This window comes from Mesoplodon mirus (genome assembly GCF_964341445.2).
Source record: "Mesoplodon mirus genome assembly, chromosome: 15".
NCBI classification, from domain to species: domain Eukaryota; kingdom Metazoa; phylum Chordata; class Mammalia; order Artiodactyla; family Ziphiidae; genus Mesoplodon; species Mesoplodon mirus.
Window position 1 is genome coordinate 18,953,834 of NC_138991.1, and position 21,067 is coordinate 18,974,900.

Sequence of the window (21,067 nt, forward strand, 5' to 3'; positions counted from 1 at the left end):
TGGTGGCTCAGTGCCAGATGTGAGACATATCACAAAGGTAGCCACGCCAGGGCTTTGTGCAGTCAGCAGCCCAACACAGTCAGTGTTTCCTGCCAGCTTAGGAAAAGCTAGTCACTTCTAGCTTTTCTAGCTAGGGCTTATAAATCCTGCTTGGTTCTTTCCTCAGAATAAGAAAAGATCCATCTAAAAGCAAGGGCATTTCCTGTGCTAAACATTTAAAACCTTGCTTTTAAAGGGGTTTGTGGGCACACTGGTAGCACTGTAAAAAGGTGCCGCTTCTCTGGAAAACAAAATATGACATTACAAAACAAGAGCCATTAAAGTGTTCATATCCTGGGTCTAGCTCCTCCTGGATATTTCTCTCTGGGTAAAACATTACAGAGAGATGTTCATTTTGATGCCTCCCATGACAAAAAAACAAACAAGAACAAATAAATAAACAAAAAAGCACCAAGAAACCAGATACAGCCTTGGTAAATAACAAGAGGGGGAAACTGTGATATATCAAAGCTATACATCACAGTTATCATTATCTTTATGTAGCTGTTATGCTATAATTTGTGAGTCCTACAAATATACATGGAAAATGTTTATGACACAAATGGAAAAAAGGAATATATAAAATGACTGCAGTTATATAAAAACATGCATGTAGACAAAGACTAAAGAGCAAAAATCACAAGCTGTATTTTAAGGTGAACACTGGATGACTATTTTCTTCAGTACACTGGGCAGGAGGTTTAGGAAACTTGCTCACCTCAGCAGCCAATATATTCCACAAGTTAACAAAAGAGATCATGAATTCAAGTGCTATGAGTTGGGGGTCACCCCAGACACCGGACAGCTGACAGCAACCCCAGCTGACAGGGACAGTCAAACCTATAGGCAGCATCGGCTCTTGCCTTTCCCGCCATAGACTGTATTTCCTATCTCACATTTACCACCTTCAGCACAGGAGGAAAAAAATAGATTTTACCAGCAGTAAGCTCATTAGAAGATTACAACCATCCCACGAAGTTTGTTCTAAAGAGATTTGGTTAGCATACTCAGCTACATCAGAGGCCAAAAAGGGAGAAACAAATGATGGCGACCAGTTAGGTGAGAGCCCCAGAATGTGGATTAGGAGAGCATCGCTATCACTCACATCTCTGGGCACAAAAGGAGCCCCAACTAAAGATAGGAGTTTGGATAATAAATAAGCAGAAACTCTATGAAATCCAGCCAGGAGGGCAGGGGGACTAGTATAAACAGGACTACAGATTTAGGGAAGACCCAGAACTACCACAGATGGAAAATTAAGCAATGTCCACTTTCCTTGGTTGATGTACTCCTCCCTCTATGTTGTTCTCATTACGTTGTTATTTAGATGTGCCACACACTGAAAAATAACAAATTTCTATATGAGCACACTTTTCTTTTTAACTCTAGTATGCTTGGAAGCACATGATGATCCATTTTTCCCACCGTGCTTTATATTCTCATCATTATTATGATGTCACTCTCTACTCAATGTGCTCTCTCTCATAATCTGTTTTTACCAAAACGCAACATTTTATAAACAAATTTATCCTTTATTTTGTACAAAATGGCTCCCGATTACAATAACACTCTTACTTCCAGTTCTCATTAATTCTTCCAGCTTTAGAATGGTGAAAAAACAAAGTTGCCAAGATTGCAATGGATTCTTTAGGAGTTTACATATATGAAATCATAGGCCCATGGTTTTGATATTACCAGCAAAATGTCTGAGCTTACTATTCTATATATAAGCACTGAAGTTTCAGTTTTTGTTTTGTTTTGAACATTAACTGTAAGAGGAATTAATGGTCATCTACAGAAGTTTCTGCCTAAAAGCAAAAAATGTGGAAAATTACATCCATAATATTAATGGGTGGATATATACATCCCTCCCTAGACTAAGAAAAAAGATAAATCTAAGCAAGCATTGTGCTGCTCAGTGCTTTCACAAACATTCTTTCATTCAGTCCTCACAACACCTGTGTGAAGTAGGCTTTATTATCCCCTCAGACTGATTTAGAAACAGAGGGGCCAGTGGTTCTTATTCAAAGTTACAATGTTAGAAAGAAGGGCAGTTGGGATTTAAACTGAGTATTTCCAGCTCCAAGTTCAGAGCACTTTCCACTAAATGAATATCATTACAATTCCATGAAGTTGATACATACCACATAAGCGTAGTCTGGTGTTGTTAGAGACAAATGCATGTCCATTCTGAGATTTGATGTATAAGATCAAAACTTTATTCTACCATCAGTGGAAACTTTCTAGAATAGAGATCTAGGATATCTGAAATGATAAAACCCTTGGGACAGCTACTTCTCATTTTGTCTTCCCATGAAACTCTAAATGGCTGACTTAGGAATCTAAGTTTAGGAATGCTCTATATTCCTTATTCCTTTATGCTCCACCTCCACGCCTCCCCCACCCCCACACCCACCCTGTTCTCTTTCTCAATGAAAGCAATTCTTAGAACATTAGTCTGTTTCACTAGAAAACTGGCTCTCTGGCCTTCTGGCAATCACAGCATGGGCACCATAAGTACACACATAGGCCTCCAGTTTTCTGCTTTGCTATTCATTACCACACCAAACAGAGATCAGGGAAAAGAAGTCAACAAATGACATGGCAATGAGATAGTACCCAGGCCACCCCAGGAAAGTGAAAAAAGTCAGTACTTCCTCTGCCTGCTAACCAGGGGGAAATCTATTCAGGAAATTCAAAGTTCCTGCTAGAGTAGTAACCCCTTTGTAGGTCATAATTAATCACAAAGACCAAAATGAGATGAAACTATCAACTTGACTCTCCAAAGGCAACTCACTCTTCTCTATTCCCAACTGTTTAGATATAAGAGAACAAGTTTAGATTTTTAGACTAAGTGAGTTCTGGTGATTCAGGGTTAAGGAACATCTTGTGGTACAATGCATTCCATTGGGGACTATTAGAAATACGGGTTTATGAAGCCCTGTTCAGTCTCTTGAACACAGTGCTAACATCTTATCTACGTGTCAGGTGCTGCTCCTGTCCCTGCCTCCAGAACTAGAGAGCAGAGCACCGGGAGTCCTAGCCCTCATCCATAAGCCCACAGCGACAGGAGTGCTGCCCAAGAGCGAGCCACAGCGGTAGTCTCTCCTAGGAACCTACCTCAAGTAAGTAGCAGATGCACTTGGGGGTCCAAGTCCTATCATACAGAAGCATGTCTAAGGCTGTGCCATGGAAGTCAGAAGCAGAATTTGGCCAGTGGTAGAAAAATGCAGCCAATCTGGATCAGTTAGGCTGACTCATCACCATTCAGGATTTCCTAACATGTACCTCTTTTTCCAAGACTTAAAACTGGCTTGACTTTCACACTGGCTTAAAGGGCAGCACCTTTCCACTTATGATAGTGAGATGATGGAAATTCTGTCCAGTGCAGAAGAGGAGTTCATATGCTGACTACCTGTTTTAAGAGACATTACCCAGGGCTTCCCTGGTGGCACAGTGGTTAAGAATCTGCCTGCCAATGCAAGGGACACGGGTTCGAACCCTGGCCTGAGAAGATCCCACATGCCTCGGAGCAACTAACCCTGTGCGCCACAGCTACTGAGCCTGAGCTCTAGAGCCCGCAAGCCACAACTACTGAGCCCATGTGCCACAACTACTGAAGCCTGCGTGCCTAGAACCCGTGCTCCGCAACGAGAAGCCACCGCAGTGAGAAGCCCACGCACCGCAACGAAGAGTAGCCCCCAGCTCACCGCAACTAAAGAAAGCCCGCCCACAGCAACAAAGACCCAACACAGGCAAAAATAAATAAATAAATAAATAAATAATTTATTTAAAAGAAAAAAAAAAAAAGAGAGACATTACCCATGTCTTTATACTGGTCCTGCTACTTTTCCAGACACAATATGTAAAAGTCACAGAATGGGTTGTAAATATAACTGAGGACTACAATACTGGCCAGTCTGGGGCAGCGGTACAGGGGACTGTAACACTGAAGAAACTTCAGTGCGGCTAAATAAGAAAAATAAACTAGAAGAAAAGCTGAATAATGACCACAGTAAGGAAACCCAAAGATCTGAAGAACAAATACATTTTAAGAACGAGTTTGGTCTGGGGTACACTGAAGGCCAAAATACAGACAGTAGCTGGCATTCCTAGAACCTCTGAGATGGTCATACTCTTGGATGAAATATGAATTTCATCATCAGGAACTCACAGAGAAAACATCCAATTACTGGCTATACACAGAAGCCAGCTCCTCGGCTCGGGGCTCATGTCTGTCTGGGGAAAAGATCTACCTAACATCAGAGCCTAGACAAGCAAAAGTCAATGCCAAACAGAGTAAATGGGAAGATTCAAAGTCACCTCTCGAGTGAGACTCTTGTTGGACCCGAGCAGACAAAAGAGAGGGTTGACCAGGGTTCCCCTAGACACTTAGGAAGAAGAATGGGAGAGAGGGTGGAAGTAGGGGGATGGCAGTAGGAAGCCAAGAGTGAAAATATTTTCTTTCTGCAAGAAGGCATTTGCTGCCTCTTTAGGAAAAAACCCTGTGTCTGATATTCTGGGAAGCTAGGATGTTGGCTATGGGAAACCATTTTAATTTGTTAAAGAAAACTAAAACAATGGTCTGTCCTCTATCAGCAATAAAAATATGTTAACAGATACTTAAACAGTACTAAGTGCCAGGCACTCTTCTAAGCAATTTAATCCCCGTTACAAAACTGAGGTAAGTATTTTCATTTTACAGATATGGAAACTGAGACACGGGAAGGTTCAGTAACTTGCCCAAGGAAATACATCGAACGAACAATCACTAGGACTTAAACTCAGACAGTCATGCATTTGACCACTCTGGTGCCTTACTCCCCAAACAAAGCCAAAACGAAACACTGCTAAGGGGAGAAGAAGCCTCTTTATCTTCTGCGAATAGGACCTAGCCACTAATGGCTAAGAGAACAAACTCATTCCAGCAACCTGCCCACTTCCTCAAGGCAGCAGACCCCTGCAGGTTGCAGCCAATGGAGTCACAGGGGATTCCTATGGGAGAGCCTAGAAAGATTCCAAGCTGTGAAAGGAGGAAACCCTTCAAAGGAAAGCAGACAATTAGAGCTTAAATAATATTTGTTCAATTAAACATTCTAGGAGGTAAATTCAAAAGTTGCCTCTTGAAAAAATGCAGCTAGTTTCTGAAAGGCTCTGAGAAATGAAGATTTCTCAATGCTCATCCACCATTAATAGGTTACTAAAACAAAATCCCAAGAATTATTAAAACTTGGGAGTTGAGTGGAATCTTAGAAATTATTTAATCCTTTGTTTGCAGGCCAGAGCAGATAAAGTGATGTGCCCAAAGATGCCAAAGCCGATACACCTTCTGAACACGCATTCCTCCCCTAAGTTCTTTATCTCTACTAATAGGATGAACAGTCACACAGTTATCCGAGCTAGGAATCCTTTTTCTTAGACCCCCTCATGCCACTTGTGGCTAAGTCCTGTATTTCCCTTTCTCAACTATTTTCAAAGGCTTCTTGTTCCTTTAGAATCAAGTCCCAGCTTCTTAAAATAGCATTTAATAGTTTTGCCTCAAGCAATTTTTTGGAGCCCTCATTTTCTAACCCATCCTGTTAACCCTGGCATCCGCCTAACTGGATTCTTCCCAGAGCAAAGTACATTACAATGCTTCCATATTTTGTTTATGCTTTTCTCGCTGTCTGGAATGTCACTCTTTCTAGCCATCACCTTCCCTTGACAAGATCTTAACCATCTTTCCGTGGCTAGCTCAAATACCCTTTCCACCATGAAATCTTCCAAAAAAAAAAAGACTGCAGGTCATTATAATAGGGCTAGATATCATTGAAAACCAGGGCACCAAAATAGATGTTATCAATAAGTAACTACTAAATTAGATTCAACTACCAAAATCAACAGCTTCAATTTATCTGAATGATATTCTACCAGGCTTTGTGGTAATCATAATAATCTCAATTACTGAGTATGTTACAGTTTCCAAAGAGCTTTTATCTGCATAATTACATTGAATTCTCCCCCAACACACTTGAAAGCTTGACCAGGCTCGTATTGCTATCAACACTCAACCAAAGTGGGAAAAGACCCAGAAGTTAAGCGGCTTGGATAAGGACACACAGCTAGTGAATGAGAGAACCCAGCTTCCCCACTTCTGTGTTAGTGTGCTTTCCACTACATCACACTGACTCCCATGTGAATGGTGGTGGTACTCAGTTTTCTCATTTCTAAACTACCCAATCTTCTCTATTTACCTATGTTAACTGTCCATTTCCCCCAGACAGGTTGATATAAGGACATGTAGATAAATGGAGGGCTTCAGCAACAGCTCACAAAAAAAGCAGTAAACACATCTTTTAAATGTGATTACTTTCAGAAAAACTGCCTCTAATCTGAGAACCAGTTGCTTAATTCCAGTGCATTTCCCTACAAGCCTATGTTCTCTCAACTCTAATTCAGGTAGGATTTGGAACTGAAGGGAAAGCAGAAACCAAAAGCATCCTTATTCTCACACTGACTGTATAAATTAGCACTGCCAATGTGGCTGGAAAAGCACTTCCCTTACTATTTCACAGTAGTTCTCTCTATCTTCCCTGGTCTTCCACAAAATTGTCACTCCACCCTGAGTGTCAGGTTTAAAAATGACAAGAGATGCACACAGTCAAAAGCTAGCAAGAGAAATCTTATGTTTCACATGTGACAGTCCTTTGTTTTCTAAAATCAAGCCTCCCCCCCAATTGCTTTTAATGATGTTGTATATATAAGAGGTCTAGTATTAAAGATAATTTATGCTAAGAATGCAACCTTTCAAGAGAAGTATCTGGTGAGATCCTACAAGCCCAGTGATTCCTTAGCATCTGGTAAGAGTATTCCTTTTATTTCTTTAGAGAGGATTTATATATTGCTTTAAAGGACCTCAAGTGCTAAATATCAATGCTAATGGAAAGAAGCAGTATCAGAGACAAATAACAGAAGAAATTATTTTTATTTGACTTTGGTAGAAACTTCCTGTGACGTTATAGGCCAGAGAGTCAGAGATGGGGTTTTCACAGGGTCAGAATTTAATGAGATTAATACTTCTAATGCCAAAAACTTTAGGGATTTGGGGCCCAAAGAAAGAGGCAGCGCCTGAAATGATCTGGCATTTTAAAACCTAAGCTGCCTACAATATGCATATGAGAAAGAGATGCTTGTATTTAAACACAGATAGTTTAGCAACAACTAACCTTTCTTAGGGAGGGAGATTGTTTTGTCACGTTTTGTTTTTTACTGGAAGGAATAATGTAGTGGGAGAAAAATCATACTAGGATTCAGAAGCCCTGATCTCTCCTCCTCGCTCTGCTACCACCCTGCCATGTGGCTTTGGGCATGTCACCTCAGACTCATGTCCACACAAAAAAGAGATGAGGTGGAATGATCTTTAATACCCCTTCCCCTATTTTGCACCTTGAATTAGAATAATAAAAGGAGAAAGCATATGAATAAGATGGGATCTCCTAAGAGGTAGGTCTAAATCCCATTCTATCTCTGAAAGGCTTGTTTCCCATTCTCTGACACTCCAAATATGCAGTACATATTACTATGCAGGACAAAGAGGCCTCCTGGATTTGGGTCCTAAGTGTAGCCTAATGAAAAATGACTGATGCTAATATCTAGCAGAGAAGGAGGGAATATAGAAACACATTACTGTAGAACTTGTTTCCTCATATAGATAGCCACAAAATTAGGCAGGGTTGATGAGCAAAGTGTTAAAATAAAGTGAAGCATTTTGGAACAGAACATGCTACATCTTAATTATTCTGGGCTTCAGAGGTGATTAAACAATCCTCAAGGTTTCCTTAATATGTTAAGAAGAAAAATGAAGAAACCCAAAACTACCGTTAAGATCAGAAGTCACTTAAAAAGGAACACAGTGTACAGGATTTTACTGGACCATAACCAATACACTTGCTTTGTTGCAAAGAGGTAGTGTGTCAGGAGAGGTCAAAACAGGAAGCATTTAAAAGTCTGCTTACAACAGATCATCTGGTTAAACTGTCTTAAACTTACTCACATGTGAATTAGAGATCCAGGGCTAGATTTAGTCATATATAAACAGAAACTCAGAGCAGGTTCTTCCAATGCCTTTTGGCAAATAGGCTACTGTTTTCTCAAGTATTCTGATTAGAAATGAAGAAAATATTAAAAGGCACAAAATTGCATAGAACAAATTCCTGACTGCCTATGCTATAATCTTGGAAAAGTATGCTTTTAATAGATGTACAAAATATTATCTCTTCACATCTGTAGAGCAGATCACAGTTAAAGAGCTTTCATACTTATTGACTCCCAGGGTCCCTTCTGAAGCATGTATTAATATGAGGAAACTAAGGAAGACGAGATAGCTCAGTTGAGGAAGGTTAGATAACCTAGTCAAGATCTCATGAGACCTAAGTGGATAGACCAGACCAGAGGCCTTCTCCTAGATACAGGCAAGAAACCACTGTGGACTTTTCAAGAAAAATGATGCCAAAATTACATCCTTCATTTTAATTTTTTTATTTATTTTTATTTATTTTTTTTACATCTTTATTGAAGTATAATTGCTTTACAATGGTGTGTTAGTTTCTGCTTTATAACAAAGTGAATCAGTTATACATATACATATGTTCCCACATCTCTTCCCTCTTGCGTCTCCCTCCCTCCCACCCTCCCTATCCCACCCCTCTAGGTGGTCACAAAGCACCGAGATGATCTCCCTGTGCTATGCGGCTGCTTCCCACTAGCTGTCTATTTTACATTTGATAGTGTATATATATGTCCATGCTACTCTCTCGCTTTGTCACAGCTTACCCTTCCCCCTCCCCATATCCTCAAGTCCATTCTCTAGTAGGTCTGTGTCATCCTTTATTTTTAAAAAGGAGATTCTGGTAAAACAGGAGAGGGCCAAATTTATGTCCCAAAGCCTTTTATGCCACTTCTACCTAATCTTTTCTCCCAACACAATTGCAAATTATGGTTGGTGAAGTAAGATGTGTCAGAGAGTAAGAGATCCATTTTTAAAAGCTTATGGTTTATCACGGATCGAACCCACACCCCCTGCAGTGGAAGCTTGGAGTCTTAACCACTGGACCACCAGGGAAGTCCCTGTTTTTCTTTAATTAACAATAATCTTTTGATGTTCCTACTACCTGGTTTCTTGCAAAAACTCCTATGTATCCTGGCTCCTCCCTTACCTCTTCAGAGCAGTCCCTCAGAGTCACCTGAGAGGCTGTTTTCCAGGCTTAAGTCCTCAGCAAGTCCGTCAAATAAAACGTAATTCTCAACTTAAAAAAAAAAAAAAAAAAGCTTACGGTTTAAATAATAACTTCTATCTTTTAAAAAGTCTTTTTGGACAGATTTCAGGTAACATGAAAATTAGTTTTTCTTCATCTGATCTATAAGCATTTTCCTCAGATGATGAAGTTCTTCATGGTCAAGACTATCTCACATTTTTTGGCACTTCACATCAACTAGCACATCATAAACATGGCAAGCAAGATAATTCTTGTTTGACATGATCAGCAATTCTACTCCTAAGTATACACCCAAAAGAACTGAAAGCAGGGACTCAAACAGATACTTGTACACCCATGTTCTTAGCAGCATTATTCACAACGGCCAACAGGTAGAAACAACCCCAAGTATCCATCAACAGATGAATGAATTTTTTTAAATGTGGTAGACATACAACAAAATATTAGTCAACTATAAAAAGGAATGGAATCCTGATATTTGACTAGCTGGATGAACCTTGAAAACATTATGCTAAGGAAAATAAGCCAGACACAAAAATGACAAATATTTTATGATTCCACTTACATGAGGTAGCTAGAGTGGAAAAATTCACAGAGATAGAAAATAGAAGTTACTAATGGATGGGGGGAAGGGGGGATGAGGAGGTATTATTTAAGAAGTTCAGAGATTATTTGGGATGATGATAAAGTTCTGAAGATGGATACTGGGGATGGTTGAACAATATGGTGAATGTACATAATGCCACTTCAAAATGGCAAACTTTATGTTATGGATATTTCACCACACACACACACACACAAAGGTACTTGAAATGTGGGATGGCCAAAGGGAACCATCCTATAGAATTGAGAATATGTGAAAAGGAGAGAGAAGATGGTAACTGGTGTAACCATAGGTCAACCACTCATTGATTCAATAAACATACACTACTAAGTACTACCTATCTGCCAGGTACTATACTAAGCCTTGAGGATGTAAAATGAATACAACAGACCCCAGCATTGTTCCCAGGGACCTCAAGAGTCTAATAGGGCACACAGAAAAGTAAAGAGACAATTACAACACCACCACAACTGGTAATTACTGTGATAGGGATATATTCAAGGTGCGAGAGAACTCCTAAAAATGGCACTTTAATATGAGGGTGGAGGGCAGAGAGGATACCTGAAAGAAGTAAACTCTATGCTGCAACTAAAAGAATGTTCTTAGGAGGGCAACAGAGCATTCCAGAATCAGTAACAGCATATTTTAAAACCTAGAGTATTCAGAAGACATGCTGTGTTTGGGGAACTGAAAAGAAGTTCAGGGAGACTGGAAATGGAATATGAGAGAAGGGTAAATGGCAAGAGAGGTGGCAGAGGAAGAGAGCCAAAGACTTAGAGAATCACTCTGTGAACTGGAATGAGAAGATGAAAAAGGTGGCCAGAAAAGTGGAAAGCCAAGGGAAGCCGGTTTCAAGGAGAAGGCCTGGGCCCAGAATATGGTATATCTTGGCAAATGTTCCATGTGTATTTTACTGTTGAGCGTAATATTCTATAAATGTCCATTAAATCAGGTTGGTTGATGATGTTCAAAGTCTTCTATATCCTTAATGATTTTCTCTCTGCTTATCAATTGAGAAAGAGGTAGTAAAATCTAACTATAAATATGAATTATTTTTCTTTGCAATTCTATCAGTTTTTACTTCATGTATTTTGAGGCTCTGATATCAGTGTATAAACATTTACAACTGCTATTTCCTCCTGATTAATTGGTCCCTTTTTATCATTATGAAATGAACTTCTTCATTACTGGCAATATTCTTTACTCTCAAATCTACTTTGGTAGATATTAATATAGGCTGGACACCTACAAACTGAAGAAAAGATGCATGTGAACTGAGACTGGATTCAACTACTAAAATTAAAATCACTAGACTAATGAAAATGGAAACTAGATAATCAAGTGGTAAGAAATGAGTGAGTGGTGGGGAAAGACCACAGGAGTGGACTTCCCTGGTGGCGCAGTGGGTAAGAATCCACCTGCCAATGCAGGGGACATGGGGTTTGATCCTTGGTCCAGGAAGATCCCACATGCCGTGGAGCAACTAAGCCCATGCACCACAACTACGGTGCCTGTGCTCTAGAGCCTGCGAGCCACAACTACTGAGCCTGCGAGCCACAACTGCTGAGCCCACGTGTCACAACTACTGAAGCCCACGCACCCTAGGGCCCATGCTCTAAAACAAGAGAAGCTACCGCAATGAGAAGCCCACACACTGCAACCAAGAGTAGCCCCTGCTCGCTGCGACTAGAGAAAGCCTGCGTGCAGCAACGAAGACCCAACGCAGCCAGGAAGTTTAAAAAATATATAAATAAATAAAATTTAAAAATTAAAAAAAAAAAAAGACCGACCACAGGAGTGATAGATGATTTTGTGAAGTAACACCCTCACTAGAGAAATTAATCTGGTTATTTTAATGATTCATGAAGACTTATTAATTTAAAATTTTCATTTAAAATATTAAAAAATTTTTCATTACTCATAAAAAGAACAGACTTAGAATTCTCACTTTATCTTTTTTCTTGATAAGCCTTATTTTTTATAACTTTTAAAAATAAAAGTAGCATATACACATAATTATATTCTGATCATACGTGCAGAGTTCAGAGTTATCACAAAATAACGATAAATATGTGATTGCCACCAAAGTTAAGAAAAATACCATTGATACCCCACCAGAAGTTCCCCTCACACCACTTTACAATTGCTACCCTTCCTTCCTTCCCAAAGATAACCATGACTCTGAATTCTAAAGGTCTTGATTAATTGTTTTGTTTTTGAACTTCAAGTAAATTGAAGCATACAATATATATTTTTTGGCTGGTTTCTTTCACTCAACATAGGTTTGTGGAATTCACCTATGCTTATTACTTTAACAGTAGTTATTTCATATTTATTTATATATAGTATCCTAAGATGTGAATATACCACACTTTATCCATTTTACTATTAATGAGCATTTAGGAGATTTTCACTTTGGAGCTATTAAAAGCAATGCAGCTCTGAATAGCTTTGTACATGCCCTTTGGTGCACAAATACGCACACTTCTGTTGAGAACACATTCAGGAACGGAATTCTTAAGTTATAGGGTATACATATGTTAACTTTACAAGACACTGCTAAGTAGTTTTCCAAAATGGTTTAACAATTTATAGTCCCATCAGAAATGGGATTGATCCACATCATTGTAAGATCTTGGTATTAGTGTTATTTTAATATTCAGCCATTATTACAATGTGTAGGATATTATATTGAGGTTGCATTTCCCTGATGAGTAATGTTGAGCGTCTTCTAGTATTTTTATTGGCCATGTGGATATTTTCTTTTGTGAAGAGCTTACTCAATCCTCTCATGAATTTTTCTGTTGGATTATCCGCCTCATTTTTATTTATTTATAGAAGATTTCTGTATATGTTGGACAAGAAACTTTTGACCATTATTTATGTTGAAAATATCTTGTCCACAGACAATAAGCCAACCTAATGAAGTAGTTCTAAGAGACTCTAGGCTACAGGCACTTGTGCCAATAAATGACTGAACTTTATGTTCCCTCTAACAAAACTTTGGCCACTATGAGAATACCCTATGGCTTTCTCACCAACAACTGCCTTTAACTCAAAATGGAAGTTTAAGTCCTCATTTTCAATAATAAGTGGTCCTATATCCAAAGATACCCTAAGTCTCTCAGCTTAACCACTTGTCTCCTACACCAAAAAAATGGAAGCAAAATGAACAAGAAAACATCTTTCTGATTCCTTTGGATCCCAGAGGGCAGCACCGCTGAGTTTCATTTACATTGGTGGTTATTGGCTTTTGTGAGAGCTGAACTCTTCTGGTAACCTGACGAAAGCTAGGAATGTTCTCTCCAGGAATATCTCATATACCCAATCTTTTGTATATGATTTCAGGGGCTTACAAACCATGGAAGCCTAAGTTAAGAATTTTAAAATTTATACCCTTTAAAGTACGGAAAGAAGAAAAATATACATCTATCAAGTCTCCAATCCAGTCACCTTTTATCAAGGCAAGCTCTCTGGACACTTGATTAAATGCCATCATGTGTTAACAATTCACCATACTTGCTTTGTACATCCTGATCTGAAAAATGGCATCCCCAGTAAGGCTGAATTGTCAAGGCCATCCTCTTAACAACTCTGGAATCAAAGTCTCTGCTGACTTTGCTATCCATGGTATTTACCTGTGGTTCAAGTTAAGGCCTGTTCCAGGTGAGCCAAGCCATAGCCAACCCACTGCTGAATGATGAGGGACTTGCTGGTTCAACCCTTACCTGTTGCTATGCTTGGACTTTTCTCGGTCCTTCTCCTTGTCCTTCTTGTGTTCTTTGTGCCGGTGTTCTCGATCTTTATGTTTATCTTTGTGTTTATGAGAATCTGTAACCATAAGAGATGAGTCAGTAAAGAGCAGTCATGAGCTATCTCCTGCCCACCTACCTTGACAAGCTGGTCAAGAAGCACAATGACAGGATTTAAATGACATGGTAGCCATAACAGCACATTCCATTGGAGGGAAAGATTTCACAAAGCAGCCCAGACAAGGCATCCCATGACCCTGCCTCTAAAACCAAGACGTGTTACAAATAAGCAGGAAGAGGAGGGGAGGCCAATTCTACCGTAAAAGGAAGCAACAGTTTGGTATTCTTCTCCTAGATCTGGTACTATGAAGACTAAGCCATAAATGATTCGAAGGGATAAATCTTGAACGCTGACTTTCAAGATCAGATGGTTATCTATGTAACTTCTGGAAAATTCAAACCTTAAGAAACGCCTGTTTTTAAATCAACTTTAAAGAAGTATAATTTCTACACAGTAAGATATACACATTTCAAAGATACAGTGTGGTAAGTCTAGCAAACATATGCACAGATATAATCCCCACCACAATCAAACTTTAGAACAATTCCATCATCCCCGGAAGCCTCCCTTGTGCCCATTCCCAGTCAATCCCCATCTTCCATCACCAGCCCGAAGCAACCACTGTTCTGCTAGCACAATCGATTAGATTTGTCTACATTTCTAGTTTCACATGAATGAAATTACAGAATTTACTCTTTTGTGTCTGACTTCTTACGCTTAGCAAAATATGTTTTTACATTCAACCATGTTGCTGGATGTATCAGTAATTGGTTAGATTTTTATTAGAATGGTCTCCCATTGTGTGGATACACTGCAATTTATTTATCCATTCACCTGTTGATGGACATTTGAGTTGTTCTCAGGCATTGGTTTTTACGAATAAACCTGTTACGAACTTTCATATACAAGTCTTTGTGTAGATGTGTTTTCATTTCTCTTGGGTACATACTTAATAGTGAAGTTATAGGGTCATACGGTAAGTATATGTTTAACCTGATAGGAAACTGCCAGACTGTATTCCCAAGTGATTGTATCATTACACATTCCCACCAACAACGGATTACAGTTCCAACTGCTACAAATTCTCACCAGTACCTAGTATTATCAGTCTCTAATTTTAGCCATTCTAGCAGGTATGTAGTGGTATCTCACTGTGGCGCTTTTTTTTTTTAATAAATAAATTTATTTATTTATTGTTGGCTCCGTTGGGTCTTCATTGCTGCGCGCAGGCTTTCTCTAGTTGCAATGAGTGGGGGCTACTCTTCGTTGCGCTGTGCAGGCTTCTCACTGCGGTGGCTTCTCTTGTTGCAGAGCATGGGCTCTAGGTGCGCGGGCTTCAGTAGTTGTGGCACGCGGGCCCAGTAGTTGTGGATCTCGGGCTCTAGAGTGCAGGCTCAGTAGTTGTGGTGCACGTGTTTAGTTGCTCTGTGGCATGTGGGATCTTCTTGGGCCAGGGCTCGAACCCGTGTCCCCCGCATCAGCAGGCGGATTCTTAACCACTGCGCCACCAGGTAAGTCCCTCTCACTGTGGTTTTTTTTTTTTTTTTGCGGTACGCGGGCCTCTCACTGTTATGGCCTCTCCCGTTGCAGAGCACAGGCTCCGGACGCACAGGCCCAATGGCCATGGCTCACGGGCCCAGCCTCTCCACGGCACGTGGGATCCTCCCAGACAAGGGCACGAACCCATGTCCCCTGCATCAGCAGGCGGACTCTCAACCACTGCGCCACCAGGGAAGCTCCTCACTGTGGTTTTAATCCAGTTTCCTAATTAAATGATGGGCAACTTTTCATGTGCAGATTGGCCACTCATATATCTCCTTCTGTGAAGTATCTCTTCAAATCTTACCCCACTTAAAAAATTTTGTCTTATTCCTAAGTTGTAAGAGTTCTTTATACATTATCCATTACAAATTTTTGGTTAGACATTTGTATTGTGAATATTCTTTTTTTCTAGGAGTTTTACAGAGGTAAGGGACAGGGAACATTTTTTTAATCTATAAAGATGTCCAGTTGTTCTAGCACCATTTCTTGAAAAGACTTCCTTTTCTCCATTGAATTGCCTTAGGCCTCTTTACTGGAAATGAAATGACCACATAATCATAGATCTGATTCTGGACCCCATTTTGTCCGACACACACACACTATCTTGACTACTAAAGCTTCACAGTAGAGCTTTTTTCCATAGTAAGTTTTGATATCAGGTAATATAAGTACTTTAACTTTGTTCTTTCTCAAAATTGTTTTGGCTATTCTGTCTCCTGTATTTCCATATAAATTTTAGATTCAGTTGGTTGATTTCTTTAAAAAAAAAAAAAAAGCCGGCTGGGAGTTTGTGTTCAAAGGACAATTTGGAGAGATGTGACATCAAAACATTACTGTGTCTTTGCATCCACGAACATAGTATCTCTCTCCACTTTTTTAGGTTAGTGACTCTCAAATTTTAGTGCATCAGAATTAACCCAAGGACATATTAAAAATGCAGCTCACTGGGGACATGTCACCCCAATGTTGAATATGAATCAATTAGAAGTTTATGTATCCAACACATGTGGTAGTTTTAAAATATGTCCAACAGATTCTTTGATACTCTTCCTTTCAAGGTGTGGCCTAATTTCCTTCTCCTTAAATATGGGCTGGACTTAGTGACTCACTCCTAAAAACAGGATAAAGTGGAAATGTCAGTGTGCAACTTCTAACACCAGGTCATAAAAGTCACTGGATCTTTCTCCTTGCCCTGGAGGAATCCAGTCGCCATACTGTTAGGACATCCAAGCAGCCCTATGGAGAGGCCCATGTGGTGAGGAACTGAAACTTCCCGACAATAGCTATGCGAATGAACCACCTTGGAAGTGGGTCCCCAATTAAGCCTTCAGATGACTGCAGTCTCGGACTCTGAGCCAAAACCACCCAGCTAAGCTGTTCCTGGATTCCTGGTTCACACAAACTGTGTAAGACAAATGTTTGTTATTTTAAGCCATTAAATTTTGAGATAACATGTTTAATAGCAAAAGATAACTAACAATAATGTATAGGCAATGTGTGTGTTCACACTACTCCTGGCTCACAGCAAAAAAAGAAGCCACATTTGGCACAATCCATTAAGTATCTATTCAGGCCCTAGGGAAACAGAAATTTGCATGACTGTACCCCTAGCTGTAAGAAATTCTCATCCCACAGAGATGGGAAAATAAAATCATATGGTGTCAGAAATAGGACTTGAACCCAACCTTCCATGTAGCATAAAGAATCCTCCAACTTCTGAAAATCTCAAGTCTAAAATTTTAAAATGCTGAGTCAATCTGATACAAAGTTGGTGGCCCCTGTTCACTTGACAATAATTAATACCCTCATTACTTCTGCGCCCAACTAGCACTTATGGTTAAAACCATAACAATGACAAAACATGCCACCAGCACTACAACCTAGAATGAAGTCTATGTTGTTTGATTTTGTTTACAGGTCAGATTTAGCAAACAAGAAACAGAACATTAGGATCTGCTATTATGGCCCAAGCATATGGCAGGGACATAATATATTAAAAAAAAAAAACAACTTAGGGCTTCCCTGGTGGCGCAGTGGTTGAGAGTCCGCCTGCCGATGCAGGGGACACAGGTTCATGCCCCGGTCCGGGAAGATCCCACATGCCACGGAGCGGCTGGGCCCGTGAGCCATGGCCGCTGGGCCTGCGCGTCCGGAGCCTGTGCTCCGCAATGGGAGAGGCCACAGCAGTGAGAGGTCCGCGTACCGCTAAAAAAAAAAAAAAAAAAAAAAAAAAGGTAACAGACATTTTTCTAAATGTCTACACATAAAACACATGGGTGTCATTACCTCTGTCTCTTACACCATGGTAGAATTTTCTACTTTTCTGCCCTGTTATTTTTTAGAAAGGGTAGTAAGGTAGTAGGATTATGAGCGTTTTGAAACAAGTCTTAAGAGTAAAAATAATGGATCTGGGTTACCTGCCTCCTTTGTTTCCAAGTGAAAAGTAATATAATGAGGAGAAACAATCTGATTCCACCAGAGAACAGAAATAAAGAGCCTGGATCCAACAGGGCAATGAGGCGTTAACAGAGGCTTCCTGGAGGAGGCAGTATTTGAACTAAGTCCTGCTAAAGCCTAAGAGGGAGTTAGCAAGGTAGAGTCAGAGAGGGAATTCTTGGCCGATGAGCCGTGAAAGCCAACCACCTGTTATTACTATCATTATGGTCGTTGCTGTTGTTAGTACTGAGAAATGTATCTTCTCATGACTGAGCAAACTTAAGTGCGATGTACTTCCTGCCAGCTAGGAAATGGTAGAGTTGATTCTTGTCAGGGCATACAAGAAAATAAAATCCCAGGGTTATATTTACTTTGCTTTTCTAAAGCCATGTGTCCCAAAAGCAGTTTCTTAAAAAAGATATAGATACACTTCTACTGCTTGTAGCTTTAGAGTCCCAATCCTCTGCTTAGACAGAAGAGAAACAAAACACCTAGGAGTAAGAAACTTCAGTATCAAATAAATCCAGCAAAATTTGATCCAATTGCTATAAAGTACCTGAAAGCTGGCCTAATCCCAGGATGACAATGAAGCTGCAGGTCTGGAAACCAGGTACAGAACCAGCCCCAAGTAGCCAAATCAGTATCAAGGTGTAAGATGAAGAGTTCACTCCTCACAGGGAAACCAGACACATATACAAATTATATGAAAAAGGAAGCCAAGTCCATAAAACACTTTGTTAAATATGCTCAAGAATGGGAATTCCCTGGCAGTCCAGTGGTTAGGATTCTGTGCTTTCACTGACGAGGGCTCAGGTTCAATCCCTGGTCAGGGAACTAATATCCCACAAGTCGCTTGGCAGGGCCAGAAAAAAAGAAAAAAAGTTCAAGAATGATGCCTTTAGAACAAAAGATCATAGTTAAACCCTAATGACGATTAGAGACATAACAGACAAGCACAGAAGGTTGGAAACAACCTCTGAAGGAAGCAGACTGGTTCAATAGAGTGAAAAAGATCCGATTAAAATCTTGTTCTACCACTGTATGACCTTGGGTAAAAGTCACTTAACTACTGGGTCTATAAGAAGGCAGCACAGGTCAGTGATTAAGAGCTTCAAATCTGTTCATCATTGACTTGATACCTGTAATCTCAGTAAACTCACCTCTCTTATAGATGAAGAAATTGGGGCTCAGAAAATTTAAGTGACCTGAAAGAATTTTAACTTCAAAAGTCAATCAGATTCTTTGTGTATGGTTGTAACAGAATTCCTGGCTAATCTTCACAAAATTCCAAACGTGTTCACAACTGTCAATAAGGTACAATTGTTACGGTACCAATTGTTACTGTTTCTTCATGATTAATTTACATGAAACTGAAATGAACCTACCCAATCATTCCAAATAACTTAGGGTTCAAGTTTTATACAAGCATTTAAAGCGGCAACCATGCCCATTCACCTTGCCTGACCAGCCAATGATAAATAAAAGGCTGTCTGATTTTCCTTCCTGGATGCAGCTTACGAAGAAAGAAGTAAAACTTTGGCCTGATCTAACAATCCTGTACCCAGAAGCCTAAAATACCTACTGGTTTTAAGGGATACACTGCTAAACCAGTTAACACCCCCAGGTAGAAATATTTGCATGAGTTTAGCGGTTATCAGCAGGTGGCTAACAGTGTTACCAAACTTATTACAAGCTACATAGTGACTTATGTAGCTGCATAAGTCACTAATGCAACTACAATTCAACCCAAGCACAAACATTTACATTTTGTTAAGAGAAAAGGCAAAGGAATTGGCAAAGATTTCTGACCATTTTATCAACTGCTCCATGATTTTTTTTTTTTTGCTCCATGATCTTTTTGCTCCAACCTTCTTCTAAATGATTAGGGTAATCAGATCAGAGCAGGAGAGTCCTTTGCTTCCTTATAAACAAAAGCAGAGACTTTTCTGGTATAAAGAAGGGTTCTTTGCCAAGCTTTGAGGCAGACCTCTTTACACTGACTTCTGACAACAGGTTTTGAGACTTAAAGCAGTAGCTGTAAAATATGATGGGCTCTTCCTTCAAAGACAGTCAAGTGTGTGGAGGATGGGGGTGGGGAATAGTTATTCAACCAAAAGATGCCTTCCCCAAAGAGGCCCTCAAACAACATTGTCAAAGGTAATCTCTGCTCATCTCTGACACACAGATATATAGCCAGTGCCTTAGGAAAGTGGACAGTGGAATGATTTGGGTGAAAACAGTGGGTGAAAAAATTAATTTTCTAGGGACTTCCCTGGTGATCCAGTGGGTAAGAATCTGTGCTTCCAATGAAGGGGGCCCAGGTTCGATCCCTAGTCAGGGACCTCGATCCCACATGCATGCCACAACTAAAGATCCTGCGTGCCGCAACTAAGACCCAGCGCAGCCTAAATATTAAAAAAAGAAGAAGAAGAAATTAATTTTCTAAAGAAGATATTCATCACCTGCTCATTTATTAAATCACTTCTACTGGGATAAATCCTTGTATCTTCTCCTTCCTCCCTGACCTTTAAACCCATGGATACCACATCCCCAGAAGCTGGAGTTTTAACAAAATCCCCATTTCTACTTAACACTCTACATCCAGTACGTTCTAACACTTTGAGACTGTTTTTGTCTAGGACAGATAACAAGCTGGTCTCAATGATAAAGACTGGCATCCGGAGTGTAGTCAGTATCAGGGGTGTGCAAGAATCTCCTCAGGAACTTAATGCCAAACTAAAAGCAGTTACGAAGACTGAGAGCCTGGCACTGAAAGGGGGATGGGTTGAGGGGGTGAGAGAACACTACCCTTCCTTCTCTCCCCACACAGCTGTCTAAATTCAGACTTTACCAATGTTGATCTAGTTTCAATCCAGGAAATTCAGTCTGTGATCCATCTTAATGGGTGGCTGATTTCAATTTGCAGCCCATAGAAGAGTCCTTATCACTGTTTTACAGTGATTCTCACTGACAACATTTCCAAAATTCCAGTGCATAGTTAATAGCCTTTCAAAGTATGCAAGACAGAGGCTGTTATGGCTAAAAGTTCAAAGAGCTCCGGAATTTAAAAGAAAAATTTTGGGAGGATTCAGCTCTAAACACTAGTAACATTTCCAATTTTTAAAGTCCAAATTATCATTTTTTTCTCCCCAAGTGTGTATTGTATATAAACGAGACCTTCTGTCATGAACTGACTTGTTCATTATTGAAACTAATGGGGTTTCCTCATTAGGGACCTAGTACTCTCAAGCTAATAAGACAAAAAACTCCAGGGAGAAAATGCAAATGAAAGTATTTCTTCTTCTCTCCTTAAAGAAGCTGGGGTTCACAATATTCATTCATTCAAATATTTACTGAGGACCAACTCTGTGTCAGGCAT

At 39.9% G+C, this 21,067-nt stretch overlaps 1 protein-coding gene across 1 annotated transcript in view; it reads right to left on the reverse strand.

Moving 5' to 3' along the window:
* TOP1 (DNA topoisomerase I) overlaps positions 1-21,067 on the reverse strand; it is an 84,151-nt gene that overhangs the window by 43,110 nt on the left and 19,974 nt on the right. The window contains exon 3 of the mRNA XM_082645041.1: positions 13,626-13,728. Within this exon, the coding sequence (XP_082501167.1) occupies positions 13,626-13,728 (103 nt within the window). The remainder of the gene's footprint in view (positions 1-13,625; positions 13,729-21,067) is intronic.